Below are 12635 nucleotides of genomic sequence, written 5' to 3'. Positions count from 1 at the left end.
TGCATTAAAACAAAATACCAGCTGCGATTTGGCTCTACGCTTGTACAACTGTGCGGTTATTATGTCTTTGTTTAGGAGGATGCGTGGGAGGGAGGTGTGGTGGGATGGTAAATTGGATGGTAGGGAAAAATGGCTTTGTCATGGCAGCTCAAAATAACTGCCTGGGTTTAATGGGGGCTGACGTTAAGGTTGGGGGTAAAAAGCCTTTTAGTGAGTTTGTCTTCAGTACCTTCTATGTAGACTTCTTGGATTTTATCAGTGCTCAGCTTTATCTGCCGGCAGCAAAATACAGAATGATGACAGATAAACAAGATGACATGAATGTATTTTTATATATACAAATGTTTTGTCTCTTTTTTGCTTAGATAATAGCTTATCAGCCTTATGGAAAGTCAGTGGACTGGTGGGCGTATGGCGTTCTCCTGTATGAGATGTTGGCAGGCCAGGTAACGTGTCGTTTCACTACTTGCTGCTTCCCTGTCAAGGTTTAACATCAAGATTTAAAAGCTCCTATTTATTAAGAGTTCCTATTTTGTTTAAAAACCCCAACAGATTACAATTTTCTGTCTTAGAAAATTAGGAATTGTATGTATTTAACTGACATTTTAAAACAAACCTTTAGAAGACATTGATTTTGGGGGAAACCATTAAAAACCATTAAAAGAATTCACATGGACTATAAATACACTGAAAACACGGTTACTTTTTGGCACCAGCGATGCCGTTTACTGTCCACAAGAAGAGCTGGCCCCCTCCTGTGTCGTGCACAGTGTGAACATTAAAGAAAATTGTAATTGGTTATAAGATTAGCTGGTTAATCATGCTCAAGTTGGTATTTGATGTAAAACTTTAAAGTAAAGAACAAATTTACTTGTTTTGAATATACTCTATACAGCGTTTGATCGTCCGTAGTTCAAGATCTAAAATACTTTTGAGACCTGAACTGAGGTATTCTGAACATACACATCATTTGATATTCATGAAATCCTTAGAGGCACTGAATAGAACTTCACTGCCTCTAATACCCTAATGAGAGTAGCTGACTTTGTTTTTTTTAAACAAATGGAAAAAATGTGAATTTAGTCAGACTTAGATAAATTGATTCTTAGATAGAAAATGCCTTTTTTTATTCTTATGTAGTAACATTTTTTCAGTTCCTTTTGGTATGTTTGTAGAAAATGTAAAAGTAGATCTCAAAAGTTCAATAAAAAACAATAATACCAACCAAATGTAGCATAAAATAGCACCATAAATGATCTCTTTAAATAGCACATCATTTATTATAAATTATTATTTTTTTTAAATCTACCAAGCAAAGTAGCTTATGCAATACTTTTAGATTAAAGATAAATCTTCATTCATTTAACTTTTTTATCCTGTTGTTGTTTCCCGGCGAGATGGAAGAATAACTCTCAACATGAAATAATCACTGAAATGCAACACACTTTCATAAATACAGTGTTACTAATAGTTCCAGATTTTATTTATAAATGTCCAACGTAAAATGAGTTGTAATCTAATTTCCTGTTTCCTTTTACTCTCAAGATAAGTAAAAAAAATAAATAAATGAATAAAAACGGTTCTCAGTGGAGCTTCAGACATGTTGTCACGTCTGACACGGCAACAGTGTCACCTTCAACTGCAGATGTTGTCGCCTCAGAGTGATGCACATAACAAGCCGCAAATTGTCATCATCACGGCTTCTGTCCGACCTCTCTGACACTACTTCTGTACATTTCTAGCCTCCGTTTGATGGTGAAGACGAAGACGAGCTCTTCCAGTCCATCATGGAGCACAATGTGTCCTACCCGAAGTCCATGTCGAAAGAGGCAGTGTCCATCTGCAAAGGGGTAAGGAGAGTGAATGAGAAGAAACAGATTCAAAATATCGAATCAACCCTAATGTTAAAGACGTGCTGTCCTTTGTTTCGTTTTAAATCAGACTTCATAAAAAAAAAAAAACAGAGATGACGAAAAGCAATTTCAGATCCAATTATCCACTTTCACTGAATGTGCCACAGTCTGTCACCTTGGAAAGGTGGCAGCCGGTCGTGGTTATATAGCAGGTCTTGTCCTGTTGCGGAGCAGAAAGGTCTGTCTTCTAATTGTCTGGTGATGGAGCGCAGTGGGGTCTGCTTGAAAACAGCTTTGACGTGCAAGAGTGGGCCATACTGTCTCGATGACCTCAGCTGTTGTTCATTGTACACCTGGAAGTAATAGAAACTGAGACAATAACAGAAACTTTACTGCTTCTAGCATGAGAGAGTTTGCAGTGTGACAGCAGACATTTCGCTTTGACGGGTAATTTTTAGCGTGCCGGCAAAACCTGAAAACGGCTGGCTTTCAGAGATGTCATGCAGTCATTAGCAGATTCACATATCCAGACTTTTTTTGTTTTCGTCCTGCCGTATAGCACCAAACTGTTCAAAACACAAAAATGACTGGAAATCCTGTATCATCATTTTGCACTCAGCTAAATGCTCTAGATATGTGGCAAATGTGTACAATAAGAGTCTGAATCTCAGGTCCATTCTGTAAGATGACAAAGCATTCCTTGGGGGAAGAACATTTTGATACCCCCAATCCACTTCTGGGCTGAACAAGATTGAAAATGTGTTTTTAATTTGGTTCTACGTAAAGCAGCAGCATGTAAGTTTTGACCCAAGTATTAGTTTAATTTGAGATATAATAAATTATTTTCCAGGTCAATATACAGCATTTGATGTATATCGATGTTCCCTGAGGGCTGCCCCTCTCAAAAACTCGCCTATGTGACTTGAGAGGGTTGAACGTAATTGCTGAACGTAATCTAGGTTACTGATATGACACTTACCTAGTCAGAATTTTTTTTGGTTCTCTGCTGTAGGGTTTAATCTAGAGGGGTCAATGCCTGCCTCGTCCTCTTCCTCTCCGTTTCAGTAAGAGAGTCTAGAGTATAATCTAGACGGCTGAATGTGGCCTTGTCTTTACAAGTAACTCAATGACTTCTCAATCTGCTGGTCCAAAGTAGTCTGCTATCAGATTCCCAAACTCAGATGGAGACTGTTTAATTTTGAAACAGTGTAGTGCTGCCAGTGGCCTTCAGGGGCACTAAACCTGGAAGTTACAGGTCTAGCGCCCCCAGTGGCTAAAGGTTACACAGCACTTCTTTAAGGACAAATAAAACAAAAATCAGAAATGTGCAATAGCATTCTGTATGTTCTATTGTTCTTTTTTGTAGCTTTAAATCAAAACTAATTGAACCATCAGTCTTTATTTATTATATAAAACAAAGTTTAAAAAGTTCTGTCTTTTGAGAACCATAAAATAAATTTTTGAAAGAAAACTTTCACATTTTGATAACTTAATTTACAATTGGCTACACTGAAGCAAATATCACTCTAAGTATAGACAGTGTTCAGTGCAGTTCTTTAGTAGGATTATCTTTTCCTTCACTACTAAGCTGCTGATGTCACTTTACATCACCTTTGTTTCTCGGTGCTTTAGTTTTCATTTAGGCTTTTTAATCACTAGCTTTTCTCCTTAAAAAGTGTGTCTTAAAAGAGAAGGTAGTATTTCAACTAGTGCTGTCAAACGATTAACAATTTTAATTGTGATTAATCGCATAATTGCAATAGTTAACTTGAGATCAATCGCAAATTAATTGCATATTCCATCCATCCATCCATTTTCTGATCCGCTTTATCCCTCATGGGGTCGCGGGGGTTGCTGGTGCCTATCTCCATCGTACAATGGGCGAGAGGCGGGGTACACCCTGGACAGGTCGGCAGTCTGTCGCTGGGCAACACAGAGACACACAGGACAAACAACCATTTAGTCGCATATTTTATCTTTTTATTTCTGAAAGTGTAAAACTCTATTTGGGCATTTTAATATGTAATTTTGCAATAAATGACACTAGTAAAAAACATGCTTGTACAAAAAATTTAATTTTTTAAATTTTTTATTTTTAAGCACTTTTCAAAATTGGAATGAAAACATCCTGGTGCCATAAAATGTTAAACTCTGGCCAATAATTGCTAAATCGCTAATCATAACGCCCTGATGTTTACACAATGTGTAAACAAAGGTGTAATTAAATAAATATTTAATGCCGATATATTTTTTTTACCTCAGCTGCTCTATAAGCTGCTCTATAAGCTGGTTATACTCACTGTGTCTGTAGTGCGGCAGCGTTACTTATTTTAGAGCCCAAATAAGCAACTTCTCTCTCAGAAACAAGCCCAAAAAAACTGCGACCCGCAACTAATGAAATTTACAAGCGACTTTAGAAAAAAGAAGCCCAAAGTCACATGAAATAAGCAGACTTGGCAACAGTAAGCGGGGGTCTGTTTTGCTAGTCTCTAGCATTCTGGGAACTACGGAAAGCGCCGAGGGTAAAAAAAAATAAAAAACACAGTCCAGAGAGCGCATGCGGGGAAACAAAGCATTGCAAACACAAACGCGATTAACGCATGTTAAAAAAAATGTCGGCGTTATGGTCTAACAAAGTTAACGCGTTAATAACGGGTTAAAACTAACAGCCCTAATTTCAGCATGTTTTTTTTTTAAACGGTCAGACTTAAGATACAACAGATAAAAAAAGTCTGTTAATTTATTACCTTTCACTGTTACTTAAGCAGAAAACATTCATCTGAATTCCTCTGCTTCTCACTTCAACTCTTTCTGTTCTCGTTTTTCAATGGGTTCACACACATATCGTGTCCTGCTATGTCAAATGTCTTTATCAATCACACAGGTTCTGATTTAAGACAATATTTTTTCACATCCAAAAAAAAGCTTTTTGGTACTTGGAGGAAAAAGAAGCCAGCCAAGCTGCTCTTCATATGTCAGTGGGTCATGGTGAGTGGGATGGAGAGACTCACCTTGCAGTGCATTGTCCTGTCACTATGGAAACGCAGATATATAAGGTTTATAGGAAGAATAAGAAATACAGTTGAACTGTAACGTCTTTTTTTTTTTCCCCCAGTGTCCTGTCTAGCAATGTGGCAATAAGAATTGATGTCTTAATGCCAAATAGAGCTCGACAAATTTTACTTTCCCAAGTGGAGCAATCAGCTTTCGCCATAATGCAGCGCTTGATTTATGCATGTAAATAGTTTTATTGTGATTCCTGCGGGAAGTATTTCAAATTATGTGGACACTACAATGGGAAAGTAGGAGAGTAAAGGAAGAACAAGAAGAGAAAAAAAGAAAGAGGAGGTGATAGAAAGAAGAGATAAAAGGGAAACAATGATAAAACGGATGAACTGTAACGTCTAAGTAAAGGGGTTTTAACGCAAAGTTGTGCTATTAGAGGTTCAATCTAAATGCATTTATGTACTTGGCTCATATGCATGAGATAAATTGTGGGAAAAAATTGGAACGGTAAACGTTATATGATGACATTCAACAGTTTGCATACTTTTCAATCTTGCTTCAGCTAGATTGCTTGTTTGTTGCTCCAAATTGACTAAATGTTTGCAAGCAAGTTACTCATGTAAATATTTTTCAGCCCTTACGCAACCGTATCAAAAAGCAAACACAAATCTTTAATTCTGACTAAACAAGGATCGCTCCTCAAGGATCCGATTTTATTTGTGGTAGCTTTTAAAGTCGTGCAAGGATGATGATTTACTAGATTTTTTTTGTTTTGTTTCTTTTTCTCCATAAAACCCTGTTTAAGGGGATTAAATTACAAAGATGATTTGTATCTCGGGAACTACGGGGTTCTGGCAGAACTGTGTATGCAGATACAATTTGGATGAATCTTTTTATTGCGATGGCTAAACCATGAGCCTCCAGGTTTTATTATTGAAAGAAGTTAAGCAAAATCAACGCATGATGCTTACAAGGCTGTAAAGGCTTTCAGTGAGGGTGAGTGGAGAAAAGCCTGAACACTTGAGGAACTTTTTATTCAACGACTAAAGATTAAAGCAGCGCTGTTTAAGTTTTGCCCCAAGTATTTGTCATGTTTTGAGGCAATTTTCTGATCCATATGCAGAATCACTGAGGAGACCAGTTAAAGGGAAGAAGGTTTATTTACAATATATGAAATGATTCAGTAAAGCAGTCGAATCCACCAAGTTCTGTCTACAGAGGAGAGAGATGAGTTAACAAGTCTGTATGAGAGCAGGTGCAGAAAATGATGGGAGGAGAGAACTTACTTGACGGTAGTTAAAAAAAGGTGGAGGGAGGAGTCAGGATTCAGTGGTGGTGAAAAGGTAATGGTCCAAGGTGCGAGAGAACGAGGGTGTTCTCCTATCAGGTTGTTTCCTTTGATCTTGGAACTGAATTTTCGACTGCAATGCAAATTGTAGTTGACAATAAAATTGATTGATTGATTGATTGATTGATTGATTGATTGATTGATTGATTGATTGATTGATTGATTGATTGATCTTGAGACCTGGAGCTTGTTGATCTGTGTAGCTTATTCTAGTATTCTGTCGCTCATGTTTTTTTCTTCACCTTTGCCATTTAGTCATTTCCCTTTTGAAGCACCACGCTGCATTTGTCTCACCCTCTTCTCGTCCCGTTTGTCCTCAGCTGATGACGAAGCATCCGTCAAAGCGCCTCGGCTGCAGCATGGAGGGAGAGCGGGACATAAAAGAGCAAGCCTTCTTCAGACGCATCGACTGGGAACGGCTGGCTAACAGAGAGATCCAACCGCCTTTTAAACCCAAAGTGGTGAGTGAAGTGGGTGTGTGTTAGAGCAGGATTGAAAAGTCCCTAATCCATGGTCAGTTCCCAATAACACACTTTATTAAGCCTGCAAAGAACTCAAACCAGGAGTGATCCACGTCTATACTTTACCTTTACATGTAGGTGTGGACAAAATTGGTAGCATCACTTGTATAGCCGTGTTACAAAGCTTTAAAATAAATTGATGTTTCATGCCAGAAGCATAGTCTCATAATGAAAATAAATAGAGAAGTCCAACCATTTCGCACATTTATTCACCTAATTAACACACATATACATTAAAATCACAGAGGCCCAATTGTTCTTCCCGCTGCTGTTTATACATAAACATTTAGTCTTTTCCTGAAACAGATTATTTAAATCAATAAATTAGTCATTGGTTAGTTTTTTAGATCATCCAGAGTCTGGAGTCCTCTCTCATTCGCTCTCCTCTTCAGGCTAGGTCTGAGATAGCCATGGAAGAAGCTTGTGTTGTGTGCGAGACGAACCATTTCTGGGATGACTTGGCTATGCGTTGTTGAATATTTTCAAATCTTCATAATGTTGTGACACTCCATCAAGGCTCCAAGGACACTTTAGGATAAATGGACCCACAGCATTGTCCATTGTCCACCGCGTATAACAGTAGGCGGGAGGAATTGGTGAAGTTTAGCGAACTTTGAGATGGTAGGAGAGAAATACTGTCTATACTATACTGTCTAGTAGATGCTATGGGGACTGACCAAATTCCACTCAATGCTGCGGTTCAACCTTGTCAATAATTAATAATCACCTATATTTGTCATTGCAGCATACATTCTAATGAAATTAGTCCTCTGCATTTAACCCATCCCTTAGGGAGCAGTGGGCTGCCACTGTGCGGGCCCCTGGGACTATTTTGGGGCTAAGGGTCTTGCTCAGGGACACAGAGTGACAGTCCGTAGGATTGGAACCCAGAACCTTGCAGCCTCTCTTGGATGCAAGCACCCTGCTCTCTAACTAGGCCACCACTTCCCCGTTGCCAGCTTAGAGAAATAGTTAGAGATGTTAGTACTTGTTTCACGTGATTTTTTTAAACAATTGTTGCTTAGCTGATTAAACATCCTCAAATTAAAGTTTAGCTTTTTCACCCTTCGTCAGCTTGACATTATGCTCCGCACAACAGTGAATGTATTGCAAGGCTTTTTATAATGTTTAACAGCAGTACCAGTAACATTTGCTCACAGTGGCCAAAAACATTCCCTTAGATTTCCTTTTCTGGCCTCCCCACCCTATGCCTATACCAATTTTTTTGACAAAAATCTGCATTCAAACAATTTAATCTCTTAATACAAATTTCCCCCTATATGTGTTAAAACTGAGGTAGGTTTTCCTAGACTTTATTGCGTATCCGTATAGGCTCATTCTGTTGTTTTGATCAGGACCTTTGTTTGCAGTTTTCAGGACCTTGCGTTCACCTCTTTAGTTGCTCTTAGAAGCCATTTCCTGATTACATCAAGAACTAAGAAAAAAATTTAAAATCTGATAACACCCCATCATCTTTATCTAGCCCTCTAGTGTATCATGACATTACATTCTTTTCAATTTCAGAGTTTTAGGAGGCTGCTCAGAGGGATTAATAGACACTGGGTTGGTAAATTTTAACACAATGCAATAAATAATAAACAATAAAGCCTAGAGACTTGTTGGATTTCATAACATCAAACACGGTGCGCTAAGCTTTGTTAAATATTTGACACCTTGATTTGGATGAAACATGAGTAATCGGGTTTTCATGGTCACATCCATTCCAGCAGTGGTGTCAGTATTTATACGCCTCTGAATTTTTATTCCCAGTCTCTCAGTCTCCCCCCCCCCCACACACACACACACACAGTTCCTGACAGAGATCTTGAAGGTCAGAAGATATGCACAAAGCATCCTACCTAGTGATTTTCTGCCACACACAGAGTGTGATGCGTGTCATTTCAAATCGCTGTTGAATAATTTAAATAAGTTCCTCAAGGAAACAGCTTCTTGCAAACATTGCTCCCGAGTGAGCAAGCAATAATAGGCATATACGTTGTGTTTTTTTACATATTTATTTTTATTTTTAGCTCTACTGTAATAGTGTATATTCACCCAGAGGGCCTGAAGGCTGTAAATCCAGCAGGTGACACCTGCTTGCACTACTTAAACCACCTGCTGTCACCGAAAACTCTCCTTTTCTGTTTGCTGACTGCCCCATCCTTCATCCCCTCAGTGCCCAGAAAGCCTGACGCGTTGCCACTGAGGGTTAAAAATAGCAGAGTTCCCCTTTACCTCCACCCAAAATAGATGCCAGCCCACACAGTGGATGTCACTGTCTCCACTCCCACATAAGGAGTGGAAAATGCTCCTAAAACCCGGTGGATCCATTAGGTGCTGCGACGCGTGGTTTGTTACATATGCTCTGACATAAATTGGTCTGAAGGGACTGCAAACAGGGGTCCATCTGGGCCTTTATGCGTAAAATTATAGAGCAGCTGAAAATATCTGAAAGGGTAATATGTTTTCTGAGTGGATGCATTATAAAGAGGACATGCTAAAATTCCTTGTGACGCGTTAATTGCGTTTAAGGGTTTGATTGTATACAGAGAGTAACACTTTGCAAAAGTGGTTATGCCTTGGAGCCTTTTCTACGTCTTGCCATGCTACATAAACAATCTGCGATGCATGTTATAGGGATTTTATGCAATAGACCAGGAGGACTTAGTGTGTAATAGTAAAGCAGTTTTCAATGTTTGACATAAAATACCTGAAAAGTGCGTAGTGCATTTGTATTCAGCCTCGCCATCAATCAATGTGTTGTAATTACACCTGAAAGTCTTGGCGCGTTTAAACAAAAACAGGGATGACCTTCCTTTCATCTGACAATTATGCACTACTTTGTCCTGGTTTGAACCTATGCTTTGTACATCTGTGTTGAACGATCATGTTTGTATGACCCACACTCAGAGCAGAGCTGGGCGAAGATGCTAATGATGTCCATTGGCTGTTAGGTCTTCCTCATTACAGCTTCTGGCTGGATAAACATTGACATTTTCCTACACCACCCTCCCAATGGGAGCAATGAGAAGCCCTTCTAAGGCGAAAAGCCTTTCATCATGAACCCTTTACTTTTATACTGTCTGAAATTTGAAATACATTTCACCTTTGACATTCTTCCCATCTCTTCCAGTGTGGGAAGGGAGCGGAAAACTTTGACAAGTTCTTCACGCGCACGCAGCCCGTGCTGACCCCGCCAGACCAGCTGGTCATCGCCAACATCGACCAGAGCGAGTTCGCTGGCTTTTCCTTCATCAACCCTCAGTTCATCCATCCATCTCTGCACAGCGTGGTATGAGGAGGACACATCCGAACGTCCCATGGTCAACAGACTCCGATTATCCTCTAATTTCTGCATCTGAGAATCATGCAACGTAAGGGAAGGGAACAACTACATGGCACTGAAATTCCCAACTCTCACCCTGTGGTGCGTCATTTAGTCTAATTGTGTGTTTTCCAACTCCCAGCTGTAGTTTTCTGCAGGCCTACAGCCCTTTATCTTGTGAATGAATGTGTCTCAGTATCGGTCACTATCTCTATCGGTGTTAAAGGTACGATCAAGTTTTCCTTCTCATCCCTGCAATGCACAAAAAGACTGGAACAATATTTTTTTTTTTTTCTGCCTGAACTTTATCTACATGTTTGTTACATTTCTACGATCAGAAAAGAAGTTAGTCCACTGTTACACGAGTGCCAAAGTAGAGATGGAAATACATTTCTATTGCAGTTCCTTTTCTTTCCACCTCTGGCCTTTCCTTATGCTGTCAACTCACTAAAATCTCTCACCAAGAGGCTGTTTGTGTCTGTTGTTTTGTAGAAGGTGTTACTGCAGTATATCCGACTCGGATTTGGACAGGCAGAGGCAAACTGTGTTACTGTTGCAAGCCGTTCTGCTCTTCTCAGCGCACCAGATGTTAGCCGCAGTGGACAAGTGTCGTTCAGAAAAATCGGAGTTAGCAAGATGCTATTTTCATATGCACCAAGCAGATCTCTGTCGCATGCTTATTTTTCTGACTCTGTATGAGCTGTAGAGTCTAGGATGCAGTACACGTCTTGTATGACTGTAAAGTTTAGTATTAGGATATAAAATTCGACGATATACATGTATACTCGGATTAAAGGTTTCTTACTGGGAAAAAAGGTTTTGGTTTTTGTGTACGACGTTTTCGTTCAAAGAGGTCCTACCCCAGTGTTTTGTTTGTTTTTGCTTGTTTTTTTTTTTTTTTGTGAATATGTTTCAAGAAGAGAAATTACTTGCCGATTTTATACAACAAACTGAATGTGATTTTACTATCATAGACGGTTTTAACATTTCTATGTTTAGATTAGTCCACAATAGAGATCTATTTAAAGTTTGGCTGATTTTTATGTTGTTTTATTTTATTTTTGGTAGCTTTGGTATCAGGCAAACCCTGTCTTACATGTATGTATACCGAGTATTTATCCGTTGTTTTCTACTACTCAGTGTCATATAGAGAATATGCAGCACTACCTGTGGGTGGAGCGATCGGATGCCCCTCTTGCCTTGATCCCGCCAGGGTCGACTCCCTCTGTAGACAAACTGAAATCCAAACCGAGCCGTAACGGCGCAACGATTCTGGAGCGCCCTGTGGCCGAAATGTGTCATGTCTTTATATATATACATAAATATATCGTGTGCATGCGTGAGGCGAGGCCTGATCCGAGCATGAAAAAGGCCCCTGCATGATGTAGAGACCGGGGAGTCGTGCAGAATGAGAAAAACCAACCAGCAATGTGCATTGTTTTTGGATTTTTTTTTTCTAAACATGTCTTTCCTCTTTCTCTGTCATGTACCTAACCTGTTTGGCTAAATAGCTGGATTATAGGTAGTGAAAGATATGTGAATTTGCTTTACATGGCTATTTGTATTCTCTGGTGCCAAACACATTTTCATGGGTCCAATACTCTTATTTTGTCTTTTTTGCTACTGAGAGATATTAACTTCCAATAGAAAGTCTTTAACGACCGTTTTTAGATTCTTACAATACTCTAAAACCCTGAATCCAATCTAAACAGGCTGTCTGAGTTTGCACTTCTTACGGTGACTTGTATTCATACCCCTTGACCTTTTTTTACATTGAAGTACAGCACAATGGCAAACGTCATGTATTGCATTGGGATTTTATGTGATGGAGCAACACGAACTGGTCCATAGCTGGAAAGTGGAGGGAAAATGATGCATCGTCATAACTTTTTGGGCCGTGTCTCTACCAACTTTGCTCTCGCTCAGTCAGATTTGGTGGGAAAGCATCTGTGAACAGTAGTTTTCAGCATCAAGCTGTCTTGCCATAGATTCGGAACTGGATTTAGCTCTAAACGTTGACTGGGTCATACTTACATGTGAGTATGCTTTATTTTGAACTCACCGTTGTTCTTTAGGTTGTATGTAACGGGTCTTTGGAAGGTCAACTTTAGCACCAGTCTCAAGTCTTTTGCAGCTTCTGACAGGTTTATATATTGTTGCTTCGTATTTATCTCGATCCATCTTCATATCAACTTTCACCAGCTTTCCATTCTCTGCCAAAGAAAACCATTCCCTCATTATGATGCTGCCACCCTAGTGGTTATCCGTGTGTTTATTGCAATCAGCAGTAGTCTCATCTGACCAGTGCACCTTCATCCACATGTTTGCTTGGTCCTGTGTTTGTGGTAAACTTTAATTGGGACTTCCAAAGGTTTTCTTTCAGCAACGACTTCTTGTCATTCTCCTTTACGGGCAGAGTGTGGAGCGACTGCTACCGGATCTTTCCGCCTGAGCTGAAGCTCCTCCAGTGTTACCATGAGCCTCTTGGCTGCTTTTCTGATCATTTTTCTCCTTGCCCGGCCTGTTAGCTTAGGCTTCATGTCTTAGTATGTTTTCAGCTGTGCCACACTCGTTCCCTATTG

The 12635-nt window shown here is 39.5% G+C and overlaps 1 protein-coding gene across 2 annotated transcripts in view; it reads left to right on the top strand.

Moving 5' to 3' along the window:
- The window catches only part of si:ch73-374l24.1 (protein kinase C alpha type), a 165802-nt gene extending 154040 nt beyond the window's left edge, over positions 1 to 11762 (top strand). For both annotated transcript variants that reach the window (XM_012867890.3, XM_012867881.3), the window contains 4 exons: positions 366 to 446; positions 1743 to 1850; positions 6528 to 6668; positions 9862 to 11762. In XM_012867890.3, coding sequence (XP_012723344.2) covers positions 366 to 446; positions 1743 to 1850; positions 6528 to 6668; positions 9862 to 10026 — 495 coding nt within the window. In that variant the 3' untranslated portion in view covers positions 10027 to 11762. The remainder of the gene's footprint in view (positions 1 to 365; positions 447 to 1742; positions 1851 to 6527; positions 6669 to 9861) is intronic.
- The last annotated feature ends 873 nt before the right edge of the window (positions 11763 to 12635 follow it).

This window comes from Fundulus heteroclitus, chromosome 16 (assembly GCF_011125445.2).
Source record: "Fundulus heteroclitus isolate FHET01 chromosome 16, MU-UCD_Fhet_4.1, whole genome shotgun sequence".
NCBI lineage: Eukaryota > Metazoa > Chordata > Actinopteri > Cyprinodontiformes > Fundulidae > Fundulus > Fundulus heteroclitus.
This window is presented reverse-complemented; position numbering and strand designations above follow the sequence as displayed.